The 22,893-nt window shown below is 42.1% G+C and overlaps 1 protein-coding gene across 2 annotated transcripts in view; it reads left to right on the plus strand.

Annotated features, from left to right (window-relative positions):
- The first annotated feature begins 6,104 nt into the window (after positions 1 to 6,104).
- Positions 6,105 to 22,893, plus strand: part of LOC143766182 (uncharacterized) — a 28,871-nt gene continuing 12,082 nt past the window's right edge. Inside the window, exons 1-5 of one of the 2 annotated variants that reach the window (XM_077253657.1) lie at positions 13,961 to 14,158; positions 14,301 to 15,392; positions 15,523 to 15,702; positions 15,786 to 15,909; positions 19,015 to 22,017. In XM_077253657.1, coding sequence (XP_077109772.1) covers positions 15,132 to 15,392; positions 15,523 to 15,702; positions 15,786 to 15,909; positions 19,015 to 19,934 — 1,485 coding nt within the window. In that variant the 5' untranslated portion in view covers positions 13,961 to 14,158; positions 14,301 to 15,131 and the 3' untranslated portion in view covers positions 19,935 to 22,017. Of the gene's footprint in view, positions 6,163 to 13,960; positions 14,159 to 14,300; positions 15,393 to 15,522; positions 15,703 to 15,785; positions 15,910 to 19,014; positions 22,018 to 22,893 lie in introns of those variants that run through there. The other variant, XM_077253656.1, reaches the window with a different exon arrangement.

Here is a 22,893-nt window from a genome sequence, read left to right on the forward strand (position 1 = left end):
GAAAAACTTTGGGCTGTCTTATTATTTTCATGCATACCTCAGGGCTACAGGCTCTGGAAAATCGAATTGCCTTAGAAAGAAAATCTGTTGTTACAGTCAAAAAGGTGTGACATGAACTGTACCATACTTCCGCTCCCAGTGTTTTCCCGCGCAGAAACCTTGCACTACATAAGTACCCACTGACTCGTAGGTAGCGGCACATAAGGAATGTGAAGCCTATGCCCATGGAAGGGCGGAACACTGGGGAGGAACGATGGGAGACAGAATATGCAGGCACATGCCTATACCCATGGAAGCTCGGAACACTGGGGAGGAACGAAGGGAACAGAATATGCAGGCACATGCCTATGCCCATGGAAGCTCGAAACACTGGGGAGGAAAGACGGGAGACAAAATATGCAGGCACATGCGTATGCCCATGGAAGCTCGGGACACTGGGGAGGAACGACGGGAGACAGAATATGCAGGCACATGCCTGTGCCCATGGAAGGGCAGAACACTTGGGAAATACGGTATATACATAGTAATGAAGTTGGAAGGCAGTGTTATATTCTGGACAGCGTCCTCCCCATAGGCTAGAAGAAATCATCTACATGAAGCAATAAAAGATGATGTATCAACATTAAGGCATCTGATACGAGACTGACAGCAGTCTATAACCTGTATGCCCAAATTAATAGCTTAGATAGGTGAAATGTGACAGATTCACTTTAAGAACTTGCCTATCTTTTCATTTTTTTCATTGTCACATTCCAAATACCATAGTATTTATATTTTTTGTCTACATAGCTGTGTGTTTGTTTTTTCAGTTGTATTTGTGTACATATACAGTTGTGGACAAAAGTATTGACACCCCTGCAATTCTGTTAGATAATACTCAGCTTCTTCCTGATAATGATTGCAATCACAAATTCTTTGGCATTATCTTCATTTCATTTGTCTTAAATGAAAAAAACACAAAAGAGAATAGAATGAAGCAAAAAGCAAAACATTGATCATTTCACACAAAACTCCAAAAATGGGCCAGACAAAAGTATAGGCACCCTCAGCCTAATACTTGGTTGCACAACCTTTAGCCAAAATAACTGCGACCTTCTCCAAACTGCCATTTTTAGATCTCACCACGGGTGTTCTATGGGATTCAGGTCTGGACTCATTGCTGGCCACCTTACAAGTCACCAGTGCTTTCTCTCAAACCATTTTCTAGTGCTTTTTGAAGTGTGTTTTGGGTCATTGTCCTGCTGGAAGACCCATGACCTCTGAGGGAGACCCAGCTTTCTCACACTGGGCCCTACATTATGCTGCAAAATTTGTTGGTAGTCTTCAGACTTCATAATGCCATGCACACGGTCAAGCAGTCCAGTGCCAGAGGCAGCAAAGCAACCCCAAAACATCAGGGAACCTCCGCCATGTTTGACTGTAGGGACCGTGTTCTTTTCTTTGAATGCCTCTTTTTTTCTCCTGTAAACTCTATGTTGATGCCTTTGCCCAAAAAGCTCTACTTTTGTCTCATCTGACCAGAGAACATTCTTCCAAAACGTTTTAGGCTTTTTCAGGTAAGTTTTGGCAAACTCCAGCCTGGCTTTGTTATGTCGGGGTAAGAAGTGGGGTCTTCCTGCATCTCCTACCATACAGTCCCTTTTCATTCAGACGCCGACGGATAGTACGGGTTGACACTGTTTTACCCTCGGACTGCAGGGCAGCTTGAACTTGTTTGGATGTTAGTCGAGGTTCTTTATCCAACATCCGCACAATCTTGCGTTGAAATCTCTTGTCAATTTTTCTTTTCCATCCACATCTAGGGAGGTTAGCCACAGTGCCATGGGCTTTAAAGGGAACCTGTCACCTGAATTTGGCGGGACAGGTTTGCGGTCATATGGGTGGGGTTTTTGGGTGTTTGATTCACCCTTTCCTTACCCGCTGGCTGCATGCTGGCCGCAATATTGGATTGAAGTTCATGCTGTGTCCTCTGTAGTACACGCCTGCGCAAGGCAAGATTGCAAGAACACAGGACAGAGGTTGAGTCAACTTTAATACATGTCAACTGTCTGCAAGTGTGATTTAGTTATTGCCAAAACCTGTTAGGTGCCACAGGTAAGTTACAGGTGCTGTTAATTACACAAATTAGAAAAGCATCACATGATTTTTCGAACAGTGCCAACACTTTTGTCCACCCCCTTTTTTATGTTTGGTGTGGAATTATATCCAATTTGGCTTTAGGACAATTCTTTTTGTGTTTTTTCATTTAAGACAAATTAAATGAAGATAATAATAACAAATAATTTGTGTTTGCAGTCATTTTCAGGAAGAAACTGAGTATTATCTGACAAAATTGCAGGGGTGTCAATACTTTTGGCCACAACTGTAACTAAAGATGAGTGGACCCATGGAAATTTGGATTCTGGTACCCAACCCGAACATTAGTCCAAAGTTTGATTTGAGCACCAGAAACCAAACCCCATTGGAAACAAGAGCACCCGATCTTTGGAGCTGGAAAATATTCTCTCTCTCCTCTCACTCCTTTCTCCATTAAAATGAACTTCTGTGAGAAGTCAGTGTTTGGAGTTTAAACTTCGGGTTCGCTCATCTCTACTTATAACTTGACTTATTAACTCTTTATGGGGAGTAGAAAAAAACCCAGCAGTTTTGCTATTTTAAATTTTCCACTATTCACGTGCTGTGGGTCTGGATGATTAGGGCAATGCCAACCTTATGTTGTTTTACATACAGTACGTTCTACTACTTTTGTACAATAAATACATTTTGACAAATTATTTTTGTGTCATCATATGAGAGCCATAACTTTTACCAATTTCTGTCATGCCATTCTGTGTTCTCTATGGGTAAAATAAAGAAAAACAATACTTTTTGGAGAAATTAAAGGGAACCTGTCACCCCCCCAGGCGTTTGTAACTGAAAGAGCCACCTTGTGCTGCACTAATGCTGCATTCTGACAAGGTGGCTCTTTTAGTTCGGGTCCCTGGCACTGCTGCAATAATCGGCTTTGAAGTTTGTCCCTCATACCTGTGAAATCGCCAAGGAGGCAGGTCTTTCCCCCTAATCCAGCCGTCCATCATGGCCTCTGCGCGCCGGGCGCCGCCTCTTCCTCCATTAGCGTCCCCGGCACCTGCGCTGTTGTTTTTTTTGGGGGGAGACATGCGCAGTTGCGCTGCCCTTTGAACTTACAGCGCCGGGGACGCTACAGAAGAGGCAGCGGCACCCGGCGCGAAGAGGCCATGATTGACGGCTGGATTAGGGGGAAAAGCCTGCCCCGGGACGATTTCACAGGTATGAGGGACAAACTTCAAAACCGATTATTGCAGCAGTGCCAGGGACCCGAACTAAACGAGCCACCTTGTCAGAATGCAGCATTAGTGCAGCACAAGGTGACTCTTTTAGTTACAAACACCTGGGGGGGGGGGAGTGACAGGTTCCCTTTAACAAACTGACCAGGAGGAATGAGACAAGAGTAAAAGTTGGCCGTGAACTTCATTAACACTCCCTCCTTGATGACCCTGGTCACAGTCCCTTTGTGCCCAATGTGATGGGTGAAGCCTCACAGGCAGATATGGCTATGCTTGTAATCTCGGGCTCAAAAAATAGTGTATTAATTTGAAACTTCAGTCAAGAATGTAGGACAGACAAGAAAGCGTACCAAGTTGTTTTCAATGGCTGGTGTAAAGCCAGAAAATTGATGATCGATAACCAACCCAACTTAGACTATCCCTTGCGGAGGAAATGGAAAAAAAACTTTTATAAAGCATTTCATAGTTCTTCTTATTAATAAAATGGATGATCAGTTACCAACCAGACTCTGTGTAACCGCTGCTGCTCCCAATCTGCTCCTGTGCAGGACTGAATCCAACCCCCCACATGAGCAGTGTTTGGCACAGCCAAGAGTTGGTTTCTTTCAACCCTAAAAAACCCCCCAGATATTCAGTAGTCACTTTACTCGGTTCCGTTCTGACTGGAGCCAGCTTGAAGGAGTAACGTCCTGGCCCGGTACCTGGGCTGGCTATTTATTCCATATCTTGGGAACTCGTGTTACGTTCAGCAGATCGTTTCATTGACCCGTGAGACTGTAAATATCTACAAGAGCATAAGGCTCTGTGCACACACTGCAGATTTTGCTGCGGATCCGCAGCGGTTTCCCATGAGTTTACAGTACAATGTAAACCTATGGGAAACTAAATCCGCAGTGCACATGCTGCGGAAAAAAACGCGCGGAAACGCAGCGGTTTACATTCCGCAGCATGTCAATTCTTTGTGCGAATCCGCAGTGGTCTTACACCTGGTCCATTATAGAAAACCACAGTGGAAACCGCACAAAAAAACGCTGTAAATCCGAGAGAAATCCGCAGTAAAAAAGCAGTGCTTTTGCACTGCGGATTTATCAAATCCGCTGCGGAAAAATCCGCAGTGGACCTCCTCTACATGTGCACATAGCCTCAAACAGTGGGAATAAGAAATGTAGAGTCTCGATCCAGATCACTATCATGTCAGGCTCTGCACGTCCCATTTTACGCTACGTTCACATTTGCGTTGTGCGCCGCAGCGTCGGCGCCGCAGCGCACAACGCAAACAAAAACGCAGCCAAACGCATGCACAACGCTGCGTTTTTCGCCGCATGCGTCCTTTTTTAAATTGTTTTTGGACGCAGCAAAAATGCAACTTGCTGCGTCCTCTGCGCCCCGACGCGGGCGCCGCAGCGACGCATGCGGCGCAAAACGCAAGTGCGACGCATGTCCATGCGCCCCCATGTTAAATATAGGGGCGCATGACGCATGCGGCGCCCGCCGCTAATGTGAACGTAGCATTACCTCACACGGCCCCTTCTCTGCACAAGGCGTGCGGCTCCACTGTTTATGCTGTTCTCTTTACAGGTCCTACACACGCTGTTCCGCCCCCCTGTACATGTCATACTCAAGCAACTCTGCTGCGTACACACGTGGCCCATCATACACAGACACACAGCTCCGCTCCGTACACCTCGTACACACAGCTCCGCTCCGTACACCTTGTACACATATGGCTCCGCTTCGTACACACATTGCTCCGCACACCTCGTACACACACGGCTCCGCTCCGTACACCTCGTACACACGCGGTTCCGCTCTGTACACCTCGTACACACGCGGCTCCGCTCCATACACCTCGTACACACGCGGCTCCGTACACCTCATACACACGTGGCTCCGCTCCGTACACCTCGTACACATGTGGCTCTGCTCCGTACACCTCATACACACGTGGCTCTGCTCTGTACACCTCGTACACACGTGGCTCTGCTCCGTACACCTCGTACACACGTGGCTCTGCTCTGTACACCTCGTACACACACGGCTCTGCTCTGTACACCTCGTACACACACGGCTCCACTCCATCACCTCGTACACCTATCGCTCCGCTCCGCTCCGTACACCTTGTACACATGGCTCTGCTCCGTACACCTCATACACACACGGCTCCGCTCCGTATACCTCGTACACACACGGCTCCGCTCCGTACACCTCATACACACACGGCTCCGCTCCGTACACCTCGTACACACACGGCTCCGCTCCGTACACCTCGTACACACACGGCTCCGCTCCGTACACCTCATACACACACGGCTCCGCTCCGTACACCTCATACACACACGGCTCCGCTCCGTACACCTCGTACACACATGGCTACGCTCCGTACACCTATCGCTCCGCTCCGTACACCTCATACACACACGGCTCCGCTCCGTACACCTCGTACACACACGGCTCCGCTCCGTACACCTCGTACACACACGGCTCCGCTCCGTACACCTCATACACACACGGCTCCGCTCCGTACACCTCATACACACACGGCTCCGCTCCGTACACCTCGTACACACACGGCTCTGCTCCATACACCTATCGCTCCGCTCCGTACACCTCTTACACATGGCTCCGCTCCGTACACCTCGTACACACACGGCTCTGCTACATCCACCCTGTACACCCCTCCTGACCCCACACATAAACTTCCCCTCATTCAGCACCATGACAACCAGCAACAGCAGAGTCCTGCATACACTGAGGCCCCTGATCATGTGACCCCTGACTCCTCCCCTCCTGTGACCTCATCCCAGGTCCTGTGCGCACAGAACAGCCATATATGTGGTGTGCGGCTCTGCAGGTGGAGGTAGGTGCTGGAGATTCCCCATTACTGGGCGGGGGCAGGGGGCAGTAACCCCTCCATTCCCGGAGATGGTGCCCCCTGTAGCTCTGCCATGTGTATATGTACAGCACTCCCCTCATTGGTGCTGGAGGAGGTTTGCCCGGTTGTGATGTGGCTGCGCACCACGGTTCTGCATCTCTTTTTGCTCTGCACTAAGGATAATATATTGCTATATTTCGTTCATGTGTCCACAGGATTTTCGTTTTTCTTTGTCATATTATTTCTGTTTTTACACTGACATTAATGAGTTATTTAAAAAAAAAAAAAAAAAACCTGCGTCCTCACTCCCACCCTCCAAATAAACCATGATGGAGGCCAATCACGGTTAGCACACGAGCATGCTCCGGTAACACCTTATCCGAACACGTTCTCCCATCACTAGCGGACCAATGCTTTTTGCCATTCTTTTAGATCATTAGCGTTGTGTAAAGATGCACCAGTAATAAATGAAAGCCCTGGTTTTGGATCCATTCTTGCAGCATTTGTCTGTTTCCTTGATTTGGAGTTTCTGTTCCAGATTTCATCTATCTATCTATCTATCTATCTATCTATCTATCTATCTGTCGCCCTCTATTATATGCCTTCATGGCATCCCGGACTGTTATGGAGGCTGAGCCCATGTATACTGTAAAATATTCGAGTATCCGCCCTCGTTGGGATTCCCCAATTGTCTGAATACAATCTAGGTTCAGCCTAGTGTTTACCCCATCTATAGCTACTTGTAGCTGTACCCATTAAATGTGAGTCATCTGAGATCCTTCTAGGTAAGTATTCAACAGTTTTGACATATGGTAATACATGTGCATTTGCAACTGCGAGCTCTATTCTAGACAGAGAGTAGTGTGATGTTGAAAAACACAAGAATTGTTTAGTTGTGGGGTATCTTACTTGCCATATATCTGTATATTCCCATTTTTGAGATGACTCTCGATAATGAGGTTTGCGGTGCTGTGGAGTCGGTATTAAATGGACCAATAAAATACATAATAAATTGGGTTCAGTAGCTCAGTGCAGGGTGTGCTATAAATGTTTTCATAAGAATTTGGCAAAGTTCTGAAATGTCCTTTTAGTTGAGATGAATCTGTGCTGCACTTTATGTACATACTGTACAGACCAAAAGTTTGGACACACCTTCTCATTTAAAGATTTTTCTGTATTTTCATGACTATGAAAATTGTACATTCACACTGAAGGCATCAAAACTATGAATTAACACATGTGGAATTATATACTAAACAAAAAAGTGTGAAACAACTGAAAATATGTCTTATATTCTAGGTTCTTCAAAGTAGCCACCTTTTGCTTTGATGACTGCTTTGCACACTCTTGGTATTCTCTTGATGAGCTTCAAGAGGTAGTCACTGGGAATGGTCTTCCAACAATCTTGAAGGAGTTCCCAGAGATGCTTAGCACTTGTTGGCCCTTTTGCCTTCACTCTGCGTCCGGCTCACCCCAAACCATCTCGATTGGGTTCAGGTCTGGTCACTGTGGAGGCCAGGTCATCTGGCGTAGCACCCCATCACTCTCCTTCTTGGTCAAATAGCCCTTACACAGCCGGGAGGTGTGTTTGGGGTCATTGTCCTGTTGAAAAATAAATGATGGTCCAACTGAATGCAAACCGGATGGAATAGCATGCCGCTGCAAGATGCTTCAATTTTGAATAAATCCCCAACTGTCACCAGCAAAGCACCCCCACACCATCACACCTCCTCCTCCATGCTTCACGGTGGGAACCAGGCATGTAGAGTCCATCTGATCACCTTTTCTGCGTCGCACAAAGACACGGTGGTTGGAACCAAAGATCTCAAATTTGGACTCATCAGACCAAAGCATAGGTTTCCACTGGTCTAATGTCCATTCCTTGTGTTCTTTAGCCGAAACAAGTCTCTTCTGCTTGTTGCCTGTCCTTAGCAGTGGTTTCCTAGCAGCTATTTTACCATGAAGGCCTGCTGCACAAAGTCTCGTCTTAACAGTTGTTGTAGAGATGTGTCTGCTACTAGAACTCTGTGTGGCATTGACCTGGTCTCTAATCTGAGCTGCTGTTAACCTGCGATTTCTGAGGCTGGTGACTCGGATAAACTTATCCTCAGAAGCAGAGGTGACTCTTGGTCTTCCTTTCCTGGGGTGGTCCTCATGTGAGCCAGTTTCTTTGTAGCGGTTGATGGTTTTGGCAACTGCACTTAGGGATACTTTCAAAGTTTTCCCAATTTTTCGGACTGACTGACCTTCATTTCTTAAAGTAATGATGGCCACTCGTTTTTCTTTACTTAGCTGCTTTTTTTTTGCCATAATACAAATTCTAACAGTCTATTCAGTAGGACTATCAGCTGTGTATCCACCAGACTTCTCCACAACACAACTGATGGTCCCAACCCCATTTATAAGGCAAGACATCCCACTTATTATACCTGACAGGGCACACCTGTGAAGTGAAAACCATTCCCAGTGACTACCTCTTGAAGCTCATCAAGAGAATGCCAAGAGTGTGCAAAGCAGTCATCAAAGCAAAAGGTGGCTCCTTTGAAAAACCTAGACTATTAGACATATTTTCGGTTCTTTCACACTTTTTTGTTAAGTATATAATTCCACATGTGTTAATTCATAGTTTTGATGCCTTCAGTGTGAATTTACAATTTTCATAGTCATGAAAATACAGAAAAATCTTTAAAGGAGAAGGTGTGTCCAAACTTTTGATCTGTACTGTAAATCGACCTTGTTACACATAAATGGTATAGTTCTATGTACCCTGAGGCTTACACCTTTGAGTGGATAGAATAAACCAGGTGATATTTATGATGTCCATGAGCGATGTAATAGGTTTTTTTTTCTCGTACCATATGTGACAGATTATCACGGGCTGAAATTTATGTAACCAGCAGTATAATGCAAATCTCTAAGGCTGGTTTCACACTTGCGTTTTGATCTGCAGCGTTTTTTAGCGTGCGTTTTGACGCGTTTTCGGCAACGCATGCGTTTTTTGACGCGTGCGTTCATTTGCAGAAATGCAACCTGTAGTAATTTCTACCGGCGTTTTTTTGCCGCAAAAAAGGCATGCGTTTATTCGCGGCAAAAAAATGCATTGCTGTCTATGTAAACGCATGCGTTTTTAAGCACATGCGTTTGCTTGCGTTAAAAACGCATGTGTTTTCATAGAAAAACACAAGAAAAATCAAGAAAACCCTAACCCTAAACACAAGAAAAGACAAGAAAACCCTAACCCTAGGGTTACTAGGGATCCTAACCCTAACCCTAAGGTTAGGATCCCTAGTAACCCTAGGGATCCTAACCCTAGGGATCCTAACCCTTAGGGTTAGGGATAGGGTTAGGGTTAGGATCCCTAGGGTTAGGGTTAGGATCCCTAGGGTTAGGGTTAGGATCCCTAGGGTTACTAGGGATCCTAACCCTAGCCCTAGCTATTTCTGTTTTTAGTGGGTTTTCTAGTTGATTTTGATGATTGGCAGCTGTCACACACTTCTCAGCATGCGTTTAAAAAACGCAAACGCAGGAAAAAAGGCATGTGAACGCCGCGGTTTTTTTTCTGCATGCAAAAACGCATGCGTCTAAAAAACGCCGCGTTTACATGCGTTTTTTCACCACATGCGTTTTTTTAAAAAACGCTGCAGATCAAAACGCAAGTGGGAAACCAGCCTTAGTCGGATCTCCCAGACCTCTAATATTTCATACTATAATATCTACATACCTTGACATTTTAAACGAGGTATAAATGCTCTATCAGGATATAAGGTGCTTGATCCTATCCGTACCGGATAGTTTATGGTAGTCTGGTTATTAATATCTTAAACCAATATGACACAAAAACTAACCAACATATGTTATCTGCCAGACTTTCCTCTCAGCCTAAATGGCCCCAGTCCTCGTATGTTATATATCAGGGTGGATAAAAATCAATGTTTTTTTAAAAAAATCAAAAAAATCGGATTTTTTTGATTTAAATCGGATTTTTTTGATTTAAATCGGATTTTTTTCAATAAACTGCTTTTTGAGGAAAATATTTTACCATCCAAAGGTTCTTCCATCATGAGATAAAGCTGAGTTGTTTAACTCAGTAGAATAAAGGCTGTATATGTGTAACATTCACAATGCCATGCTCTTCCAGAGGTTTCTGTAGGATGCTGACTATCCAACAAGTTTGGGCATGTCAACTGAATGGAAAAAGAAACTAAACCAAAAGTGAAACCAAGCTAGAAGTGTGGAATTAAAGGGGCAGTATGAACAAAATGTGGAGGCTATTAATAGTTTATACAATTAAGACATGCTGCTTTTAAACACCTACCTATTGCCATATAGTAAAACAAAAAAGATTTTTACTTACTTTGGGGTCCCCCCCTCACCCTGGCGTTAGATCGTTGCCCCTAGTTTCGTCCGTGTAACTATGGGCGCACATGCGCACTGCTCTCACTTCTCATTTTAATCGTGATTTATATTAAAAAAAAACTTTTGATTTAAATCAGTGATTTAAATCATGATTAAAATCATGATTTAAATCGATCCGATTTAAATAGAAAAAAATCTTTTGATTTAAATCGTGATTTAAATCATGATTTAAATCGGCGTGATTTAAATCAATCCACCTAACTTATATTCACACATTGCATTTTGTGCTGCGTTTTTTTTTCCCCCCCAGGCAAAATCTGCACTCTTGGCAGTAAGGAAGCTGTTTACAAAAATCAGGTTTTGCTGTTTTTTGGGTTTTTTTTGCTGCTTTTTTTGTTGTCTCTTGTGCATGCTGATAAAGTTTAGTGTCTTCCCAGAAAATCATGTTGCGACTTCCTTAAGGTTTTTACACCAAAAACACAGCAAATGCTGATACCTGTGTTTTTTGCTGCGAGTTTGCACTTACCCATTACTTTCTATAGGTGAAAAAATGCTGCAAAAACGCTGAAAGAAGTGACATGCTGCAGTTTTCCAAATCAGTCAGGAAAAAATAAACCCCAATATTCATGAAATTTCTGAAATCTCATAGCTTTTACTTGTACTGTAAAATACAGCTTAAAATTTGCTTTTAAAAATTGCAGCAAAAACGCAACACGTGAACATAGCCGTACAATCCTGAAAACATGCGACTTGGTAGCATTAGTAACCCTTTACATAGCGTATACTTTTGTAAACCCATTTGCTTACTGCTTCAGTTGTGACAAAAATATTGTTTAGAGGTCTACTACTTAGGAAACATAAAATGTATCCGTCACATTGATCACATTGACAGTATTATGGTTATTCATTTATGGATCTCTTCTGTTCCTGGGTAAGAGTGTCATACCTTGGAAAATTGGTTGTTCCATGATTAACTGAAGTGCCATGTTTTGACATACATATGGACATTTAGGTGTTCAATTTTCTGATGTTACATTTGAGCTCTTTGAAATATTGTGCACAAAACATGTGAATACCGTCCAATGTGCTCATCTTGTTTTTGGGAGTAGTGACGACCTTTTTTCTATTATGTAATGATCAGGCAGTTTGTTTTCCTGATGCGAAATGGGCCAAAAATTGAAAGCTTATTGGTTTGAAGCATTAGGTAATGTGTATTTGTGTAATGAGGGAGGATGCGGCCTAAGGATACAACACCCTTTATCAAGGTGTCCAGAATTAATAAGCAGTTCGTTTTCCTCAGGCAAAATGGGCCAAAATGGAGATTTAATTGACTCTTAAAAGTCAAGAATTATTACAAGTTTTACAGCACGTGCAGTAATCTTGAAATTGCTCAGATGTTGAGGCGTTATAGCAGAACCGCCAAAAGGTTTGTTGCAAATAGTCAGCAGGGTCGCAAACAAACTGTTTAGGAAAAAAAAGATGCTTATTAACTGCCAAAGATTTGATAAGAATCAAATGTATATTGACCAAGAAGCTATTATCTTCTGACGCTGTCATATTCCAGGACTGCAACCTCCCTGGAGAGCCTAGAAATACAAGGTGTTTAGTGCTCAGAGACAACTCCAAGGTGAGGAGGCTGAGCACGACCACCAATGAGCAAGACACAGAAATACAAGGTGTTTAGTGCTCAGAGACACAGGTGAGTTGAAGAGGCTGAACCCGACCCCCACTGAGCAAGACACAGAAGGTGAAAAGTAAAGGCTGGGGCAAGACATATCTGAAGACAGATTGTTCAAAGGCTGTATCAATGTCTCTAGTCATATAGCGCACACGACATTGGTTCGCAGTCTCTAAACACGCTGGACCTCCCTTCGTCCAGTTACCGTGGGAGACTACACAGTTCATTACTGACCCCCTGTCAGTGCACACAGTTCCCCATACTCTGGGTTACCTTCCAGGAGCTCCTGCTCCACACGCTGACTCCTGTCAGTCCTCTCTCCTCCAGGGAAACTGCCGAACTGGAATCACCAACTTCCCTGGCAGGCATGCATCAGTTAGTCCAGATCCTCAGACGGGCTGTAGCTCCCTCAATGCAGTGCCATCACAGACTCTTCAAACACTCCTTCCCATGTGCTCTCTAGGAAGTCCTACTCCCAGGACTTCCAACACAGGTTGTGCTCTTCAGGAAGTCCTACTCCCAGGACTTCCAACACAGACCACTGCGTGTGCTGTTCCGGACGTCCGTCCCCACCTGGGACCGTCCAACGCACAAGTCTCTCAGTGTGCTTATCAGGGATCCAATCCTACTCCCAGGATCTCCCAACACACAAGTCTTCCAGATCCACTGCCTCTCAGTGCACTGTTCAGGGATTCGATCCACACATAGGACCTCCCAACACACAAGCCGTCCAGGATCTACACACTCCATCACAGAGACCATAGAGACCACTACCGACCATGTGACCACACCATGGTCATATTATGTAGTTGTAACCACTCCCATAGATGGGAGGTGTGTGTGGCTAGTTCGACCCACCCAGCTCTCAAACTAGCCCAGTAAGCCTCCCTTCACAACTATACAAACACTTGTAGGACTACAGGTCCCAGAACAACAACATTACTTCAGGCTTGCAGCGCGGACTCCGTCTGCGACACATACCGGACATTTACAATCCTGCCAGTCACTATCTCATTATCACCATTATAACCACATGCATATCCTGAGGAGCACACACAGCGCCCCCTAGCTGTAACAGGGGTTGCTGCGTCACAGTGGGTACTGTTATGGGCTGGTATTATTAAAGTTGAGCTACTTGGACTTTTTTGGGTTGAAGATTGACTCAAGACCAACTCCCAAACCTTCTGAAATTTTTAAGGAGATGCTTTTTTCAAGAAGTGATAGTGTAGAAAGTCTGCTTCCTTCAAGAAAACCATGATTTTTCTTCAGGACAATGCTCCATCCCAGCATCAAAGTCTTCACTGCTCCAGTAAAGGCCTTAAAGATGAAGGAATAATGGCACATTCCCTTCCTCATCTGACCTAAACCCTAGTGAGAACTCATGGGCCCTTCTTAAACAGGTAATTTACGGTAAAGGAAAATGGTCACCTTACTTATCAGTGATGGGGAGGCTGCGGTTGGTGCATCTCAAAAAGTTAATCGTCAACAGATTATGAAACTGACAAACTCCATGGATGGAGCTTGTAACTGTTATTGGAAAGAAGCTTGGCTATATTGGTCAATCATATTTTTGATGGAAATGTCAGAAATGTATTTTGCTCATTTTGAGCGGTTGGGTTTTTATTCTCTTTTTAATAGATGAAAACAAACAATTGAGATGGAAAATTTTCATGTTTCATTTAATTGCACACCAATGGCCAATAATTCTGAACACATAGATATTCTCCTAAGACACAACCTCACTTAAACTTTTCTATTTATTCAGGTTTATTAACCTTTTGGACTGACCGACAACACTGGAGATGTTCAATAATAAAATTAATCATCAAAAATACAAATTACCTAACAATTGTATGGAGCCAGGTTCTTTGGGGGCCATATCACATGCTTATATAACATCTGTTTCCTCCTGTATCGTGAATTGGAGAGTTTTGGTCCACAGATGAGGTAAAGACTTCTGAATTTTTAATTCATGAAAATTCCAAAGTTTTTTTTTTTTTTTTTTTAGTAATAGATTGCACTTTATCGCAAGACAATATTTGTAACACATAAAATATCCTCCAGAATTCCTCTTCTCTATCACATGCAGGTGGAAAAAAAACACCTGGGCATGGCAGGCATACAATCCAATCCTCCTTCACTTCCAATATTCGATGCGGATGACCTTGGAAAACAAGACTGGATATAGTGCTGCTCAACTGGGTAATGATATCCAAGAAAGGATTTTATTATATGCACAGGAATAAGGTGATAGAATTGCAATATGAAATAATAAAAATGGACACGAGGCACAACAGCCCTAGCTTTTGCGGAAAAGTGCAATTTACTACTTTAATTTTGCGGAAGTATTTGGACTGCTACGTTGAACTTTGCCTGCACCAGTATCATTTTTACACTTCTAAAATGGGTTTGTACTTGACTACTGTTTCATCAGCTGCATCTTTTTTTGTTTGTTCTTTTAATAATTAACAGTTTTTATAGACCGTTTTTATTCCCTGGGAAAAATACTTTTTAAGAAACAATTTGGTAAAACAATATTGTTTATAATGTAATTTTTCTTGCATGGTTATGTGCAGTAATAAGAAGGTGTTTTTGGAGAATTTCAGAACTTACAGTAAGTGGTTGGATACTGCACAATAGATTAAATAATATACCGAGGCGGTGCATAATAATGGCATCCACACTTGTATTATATTTTGTGATCAAGGTGGGTCATCACTGCACTGAAACATTGGTTGCAGCAGTGATGCCAGTGAGACCTATGATAGTCTACAACAATCGTGTACCATACATACTATCAACACCTTTGTGGACAGTGATTAGGCGTAATGTTCATGTGAAAGTATGACATGACTTTATCCTTAGTCATGCAGCTGCCTAAAATACTCAATTCATGTCATAGTTCATACCAAAAGAGAAAATGCCATATCTGCACTTCATATCTCCTCGTATGTTTCCCCTTATTTGCAGTAATTGTATTATTACATGGGATCTTTATGATTTTTCAGAAGCTCACCTTCTCCCCATTCAGGTCCCTACAATATCGGATCCTTTCAGTGGAGATCTTCTATATAAGAGAATTTTCTTGATTGATCCATCAATAATGGATAGGGACAGGGACAAGATGGTGGAGAGGATATTACACCTCACTCTAGAGATCCTCTTCCGCCTTACTGGAGAGGTGAGAGATTTGGATGACGTCACATTACATCATTCTTATCTATGGGAATAACGGATGGACAGAACTGGGGAGGTGAGGACTCTGGATATGTCTGTAGTGAGATGTATTAATGGGTGTCTCTCCATAACAGGATTACACAATAGCGAAGAAGACCTCTAGTGAGTGCTGTCAGGAACGTGTGTCTGAGGGTTGGGAAATACCCCTGAGCTCATTCATGGGGCCTCCACCTTACACCCTGATACATGAGGACATCAATGACCAGAAGATCCTAGAACTCGCCTACAAGATGATTGAGCTGCTGACTGGAGAGGTGACACTGCTGGGAATGCTGGGACATTATACAGTAACACTATGAAGGGATCTGGGGGATGACGGTATCATTGTATGTGTCAGGTTCCTGTAAGGTGTCAGGATGTTTCCGTATATTTCTCCATGGAGGAGTGGGAGTATTTAGAAGGACACACAGACCTGTACAAGGACGTCATGATGGAGGTTCCCCAGCCCCTCACATCACCAGGTAATAGTCATTAATAAATACCCTTTTTTTATTTTTACTGAAGTGAAGTTAGCCTGAAAGATTGTCATTTTTTATGTTCTTTTACTACACTTGTATCCTTCAAAACTATAGTGTAAGTTGATAAAAATGTTCACGTCCTTCCCATCAGCCATTTTGGCCATTTTGAAGGCATTTGTGAAGGCTACTAACTAAGCAACTTGAGCTGATTACGGATTAAGCAACTGGCTGCCTTTACCATAGCTTAGCCACTTACCTTTACATAGGCTGTGTGAGGAGGTATCCTAATTATCATAAAGTCTGGATCCATCAACAAAGATATCAGTTTGACATCAGCCTGGGACTCATCTGCAAATGTAGTCACAAACATCTGTAATATATATTCAACAATGTACATCCACTCATTTCAAATCAGGTGTCAGTTAAGGCATAAAAGTGGCTGGTTTCAAGGCATGTCCTGTAAGAAATATCAAGTTCTAAGGTCCTAAAAGTTCGAATGCTCAGCTACCGCCTCTGTGTATCATTTTTTAGACATGAGTGTATCTCCTAAAATTTGTGTCGGCAGATTCAATTCAGTGCAAATTATATCGGGCCAAAAACAGTTATCATTTTCTGGTGTTTTTCCAGACCCTAAAGCATAATAAACATAGGTATAGGGTTTTGCCATGCAAAAACAAGCTTTCATACAGCCCCATCGATGTAAAAATGAAAACACTGTGGGTCTCAGAATATGGCGACACAAACCAAATTTGTTTCACTACTTAAATAAAAAACAAAGCAAAAAATGCACAAGTTTGGTATAGCCATAATGGGTTTGACCTATAGAATCATACTGCTAGGACTTTTTAGTAAAAATTCTGCATCCTTGTAGACACTTTACTAGGCAGTTAATGGGCATTAATGCACTTGTATATAGTTTCTGGACTACCAGAAAAAGCTGAGCTTTTTACTTTACTATCTCCAGCAGTTCCATAGAGAGAGAGCAATGGTGTGCGTGTTTGGCCACCACTACACTTAGATGGGACATTTTAGAGATTAATTCATAGAGATTGGAATATCCACAAGAAAGGTGATAAATTGCTGATCAGCGGTGGTCTGACTGCTGGGACACCCAATGATACAGTGAATGGGACTCTGAAATGCGCTGCCATAATGGAGTGGTGGCCAGACCACTGCTCTATTCATTCTCTATGAGACTGCCAGAGAAAGCCTAGTAGGGGTCACACCTTTTTCCAGCACTCTCATAGAGAGTGAATGGTGGAAGACAGGCTGATCATATACAGTGGGTACGGAAAATATTAAGACCCCCTTTAAATTTTTCACTCTTTGTTTCATTGCAGCCATTTGGTAAATTCAAAAAATTTCATTTTTTTTTCTCATTAATGTACACTCTGCGCCCCATCTTGACTGAAAAAAACCAGAAATGTAGAAATTTGTGCAAATGTGTGTGTATATATATATATATATATATATATATATATATATATATATATATATATATATATATATATATAAAACCTAAAATATCACATGGTCATAAGTATTCAGACCCTTTGCTCTAGACACTCCTAATTATGTCACATGGTGTCCATTTCCTTTTGATCTTCCTTGAGATGGTTCTACTCCTTCATTGAAGTCCAGCTGTGTTTAATTAAACTGATAGGACTTGATTTGGAAAGGCACACACCTGTCTATATAAGACCTCACAGCTCACAGTGCATGTCAGACTAAATGAGAATCATGAGGTCAAAGGAACTGGCCAAGGAGTTCAGAGACAGAATTGTGGCAAGGCACAGATCTGGCCATGGTTACAAAATAATTTCTGCAGTACTCAAGATTTCTAAGAGCACAGTGGCCTACATAATCCTTAAATGGAAGAAGTTTGGGACCACCAGAAGTCTTCCTAGACCTGACCGTCCAGCCAAACTGAGCAATCGTGGGAGAAGAGCCTTGGTGAGAGAGGTAAAGAAGAACCCCAAGATCACTATGGCTGAGCTCCAGTGATGCAGTAGGGAGATGGTAGAAAGTTCCACAAAGTCAACTATCACTGCAGCCCTCCATCAGTCGGGCCTTTGTGGCAGAGTGGCCCGACAGAAGCCTCTCCTCAGTGCAAGACATATGAAAGCCCGCATAGAGTTTGCTAAAAAAAACACACGGAGAACTCCCAGACTATGAGAAATAAGATTCTCCGGTCTGATGAGACGAAGATAGACCTTTTTGGTGATAATTCTAAGCGGTATGTGTGGAGAAAATCGGGCACTGCTCATCACCTGCTCAATACAATCCCAACAGTGAAACATGGTGGTTGCAGCATCATGTTATGGGGGTGTTTTTCAGCTGCAGGAACAGGACGACTGGTTGCCATTGAAGGAAACATGAATGCGGCCCAAGTACAGAGATATCATGGATGAAAACCTCTTCCAGAGTGCTCTGGACCTCAGACTTGGCCGAAGGTTCACCTTCCAATAAGACAATGACCCTAAGCACACAGCTATAATAACAAAGGAGAGGCTTCAGAACAACTCTGTGACCATTCTTGACTGGCCCAGCCAGAGCCCTGACCTAAATCCAATTGAGCATCTTTGGAGAGACCTGAAAATGGCTGTCCACCAACGTTCACCATCCAACCTGACAGAACTGGAGAGGATCTGCAAGGAAGAATAGCAGAGGATCTTCAAATCTAGGTGTGAAAAACATGTTGCCTCATTCCCAAGAAGGCTCATGGCTGTACCAGCTCAAAATGGTGCATCTACTCAATACTAAGCAAAGGGTCTGAATACTTATGACCATGTGATATTTCAGTTTTTCTTTTTTAATAAATTTGTAAAAATTTCTACATTTCTGTTTTTTTCAGTCAAGATGGGATGCAGAGTGTACATTAATGAGAACAAAAATTAACTTCTTTGAATTTATCAAATGGCTGCAATGAAAGAGTGAAAAATTTAAAGGGGTCTGAATACTTTCTGTACCTACTGTACCAAGTGTATAGCAATCTTGCCTTTTTTTTTTTAGTTTTGCTACATGTCTTACAATCTGTTAAAAAATTTCTATAAATTAAGGTTATCCAAAAGTGAAAAAAAAAAATCAACCCTCATTTATTCTTGACAGGTGACTGTATCAGAAGCCCAGATGGACATGTAATCTTGTCAGATTTTAAAGCAGAAGATCACGGTGTCACGCCAGATACATATGAAGAGAGGGCAATTATCCCAGATATGCAATCCTTTATTCTCACCGATGATCTATCAGCTGATGCTTTTCCACAAGTCCTATCTTCCAATTTACCACTGACTGTTAAGCAAAATAAAAATCACAGAAGGGACATTGAACATCAAAGATCTCACACAAGGGAGGAACAGTTTTCTTGTGTAAATTGTGACAAATGTTTTACAGATCAATCAAATCTTGTTAGACATCAGATAATTCATACAGAGATCAATAATTTTTCATGTTTAGAATGCGACAAATGTTTTACAGGGAAAGCAAATCTTTTTGAGCATCAACAAACTCACATAGAGGAGAAGCCATATTCATGTTTTGAATGTGGGAAGTTTTTTACAGAGAAAATACATCTAGTCAGACATGAGATAAATCACACAGTGGCAAAGCCATATTCATGTTCTGAATGTGGGAAATGTTTTTCAGCTAATTCAAAACTTGTTATACATCAGAGAAGTCACACAGGGGAGAAACCTTTTTTTTGTGCAGAATGTGGATCATGTTTTACTTCAAAATCACATCTTGTTAGACATGAAAGAATTCACACAGGGATGAGGCCATTTTCTTGTTCAGAATGTGGGAGATGTTTTCATCAGAATTCAGATCTCATTAAACATCAGAGAACACACACTGGGGAGAAACCATTTACATGCTCTGAATGTGGGAAATGTTTTCAACAGAAGTCAGATCTTGCTAGGCATCAGAGAAGTCACGTGCGGATGAAGCGTTATTCATGTTCGGAGTGTGGAAAATGTTTTGTGTACAAAAAGGACTTTCATACGCATGAACAATCTCACACAGGGAAGTAGTCATTTAAGCATTAAATAAGTACTCCCATTAATTTTTTTTATTAGGTAAACCTGTATAAAATTGTATGTAGTGTAAGTGACTCCATATACTCACCGATTGCCATCTTCTGCCAGATTTGCCAGCGTTACTGTGGTGCTCTTCCGGTTCCCAAAATGGCTATTCCAATTTGCCAGCTCACACTGCTGTCTATGTGTGAGCGGGAAATCGCTTGTACAGTGTAAGTCTATGAAACTTCAGAACATGGCTCCAAAGGTTTACATTGTAAAAATGACTTCTGGCTTAGTGTGAGCCGGCAATCCTGAATAGCGAAGTCACGTGACTTGGTAGAGAATCAGTTCGGAGCTGGAAACTGGAAAACTGCTATCAATGAGTTTATGAATTTCCCTACACTACAAAACATAGACTTTTAGACAGATTTGCCCAGTAAAACCTTTAATGGGAGTGCTTCTTTAAATAATAATAATATTACATTTAATGTGTCAAAAAGCAAGAAAAATAGGTTAAAAGAAAAATTCAATTCCTATAAGAAATATGAAAGTACCATATACCACCAAATAAATAATGCTGAGACGATATAATGTGATGTTCAAATAGGTCCAAGATATTTAAAAACTATGTTTATGAATACCAAGAGTGATAGTGAAGATAGATAAGGATTAAAAGTGCTACCAAGATGGTCCAACATGTATCACTTCACTCTGGCCGCTCACCCAAGGAATATCTATAGAATATGTCACTTTAATACGTACTTATAACAACTAAAAACAATTTAAAACTTTGTTGTTACCAGTGTTTAAGAAAGATTTACTTTAGCAACATACAACTCTGGCAAAAATTAAGAGACCAATGCACAATTTTATAAAAATCAGCTTCTCTACGTTTCTGACAGCCATTCCATTCCAGTGTCCGTTGAATTCCAACCAGAGTACACCTACTTAATGTGCTTCTGATTAGGTGATCACCTGAACCATATCTTATTTAACGAAGGAAAGTTTAAAAAAACTCTGCTGTGGTGTTCACAATCCACTTGCAGTAGGACAAGCTGGATGGCAAAACCATTGCTAGTAATATTATAAAAGTAATAGGAATGAAAAAATAACTTTTAACCATGCCAAAGGAGATGAAAAGAAAAGTCTAGAGTGAGGAAAAGAAAGGCTTAATTCTGGCTTTACTAGCAGAGGGACACCGTGAGCGTCATGTTGCCTCCATACTTAAAATTTCTAAGACCGCAGTCCATTACAACAAGGTCAAGCAGCAGATATTGGGGACAGCAAAGCTACAGACCGACAGAGGGCGAAAACGACTCTCCACTAACCGGGAAGACCGTTATCTTATTCGAATGTCACTTAGCAACCGCAGGATGACATCAAGTGACCTACAAAAGGAATTGCAAATTGCAGCTAGGGTGAAGTACATGGCAAGAACAGTTCGTAACAGGCTCCTAGAGGCAGGACTCAAGTCATGTAAAGCTAGAAAAAAGTCTTTCATCAATGAGAAGCAAAGGAGAGCCAGGCTGAAGTTTGCCAAAGACCATAAGGATTGGACCATAGAGGACTGGAGTAAGGTAATCTTCTCTGGTGAGTCTAATTTTCAGCTTTGGCCAACACCTGGTTGTCTAATGGTTAGACGGAGACCTGGAGAGGCGTACAATCCACAGTGTCTTGCATCCACTGTGAAATTTGGTGGAGGATTGGTTATGATCTGGGGATGCTTCAGCAAGGCTGGAATTGGGCAGGTTAATCTTTGTGAAGGACGTATGAATCAAGCCGCATACAAGGTTATCCTGGAAAAACAGTTGATTCCTTCTGCTCAGACAATGTTCCCCAACTTTGAGGACTGTTTTTTCCAGCAGGACAATGTGCCATGCCACACAGCTAGGTCAATCAATGTGTGGAAGAAGGAACACCACATCAAATCCCTGTCATGGCCAGCCCAATCTCCAGACCTGAACCCCATTGAAAACCTCTGGAAGATGGATAGTCACAAGCCAACAAACAAAGCAGAGCTGCTTACATTTTTGCGCACCAGGAGTGGCATAAGGTCACCCAAAAGCAGTGTGAAAGACTGGTGGAAAGCATGCCAAGATGCATGAAAGCTGTGATTAAAAATTATGGTTATTCCACAAAATATTGATTTCTAACTCTTCCTGAGTTAAAACACTTGTTTCTAAATGATTATGAACTTGTTTTCTTAGCATTATTTGAGGTCTGCAAGCACTGAATTTTTTTATTTTAACCATTTCTCATTTTCAGAAAATAAATACAAAATGTATTGCTTGGAACTTCATAGACATGTTGTCAGTAGTTTATAGCATAAAAGAACAATTTACATTTTACTCAAAAATATACCTATAAAGAGAAAAATCAGGTAAACTGAAAATTTTGCAGTGGTCTCTTAATTTTTGCCAGAGCTGTGTGTATTAAGTTAATGTTTAAATGTTTACTATGAAAAATTAGGGATATCCTTCTATGTTCTTTACAGGCATACCCTTGGCTATTGTCCATCACCTGGAATCAACAATATTGTGAAATAGAGACTGTACCTATTCTGAAACATCTTGTACTGCTGGGGCTAAGGGAAAAAGTAGTAATATTCCTAGGCCAAACTTCCCTTATAGTAGAATATAGGAAGAGTAACAAGTAAAATCATCTAAAGAGGGACATTCTGCCCAAATCACAAGATATACCGTGAAAGATCTACAGAAGATTGTTAGGCAAAGTATAACTATGAGTAGTAAAACTAATGGATGTGGACAAGAGGCCACATATTGACTCAGCAATTCTTGTAGATAAAGGCCCCCCATAAAAATTAAACTAGTCAGTTGAACCAGCCAATAAATGCTAACAGTCTAATTTGTCTGGCAGCTGCCTCCCAACTCTTATCTGAGAGATGATGTCGGAGTTACAGTCGATCCTTTTGTTCTCCGCGCAATAAGCCACTGTGAGAAGAGTATGGCTC

The sequence above is a fragment of the Ranitomeya variabilis genome, chromosome 4, assembly GCF_051348905.1.
Source record: "Ranitomeya variabilis isolate aRanVar5 chromosome 4, aRanVar5.hap1, whole genome shotgun sequence".
Taxonomy (NCBI): Eukaryota; Metazoa; Chordata; class Amphibia; order Anura; family Dendrobatidae; genus Ranitomeya; species Ranitomeya variabilis.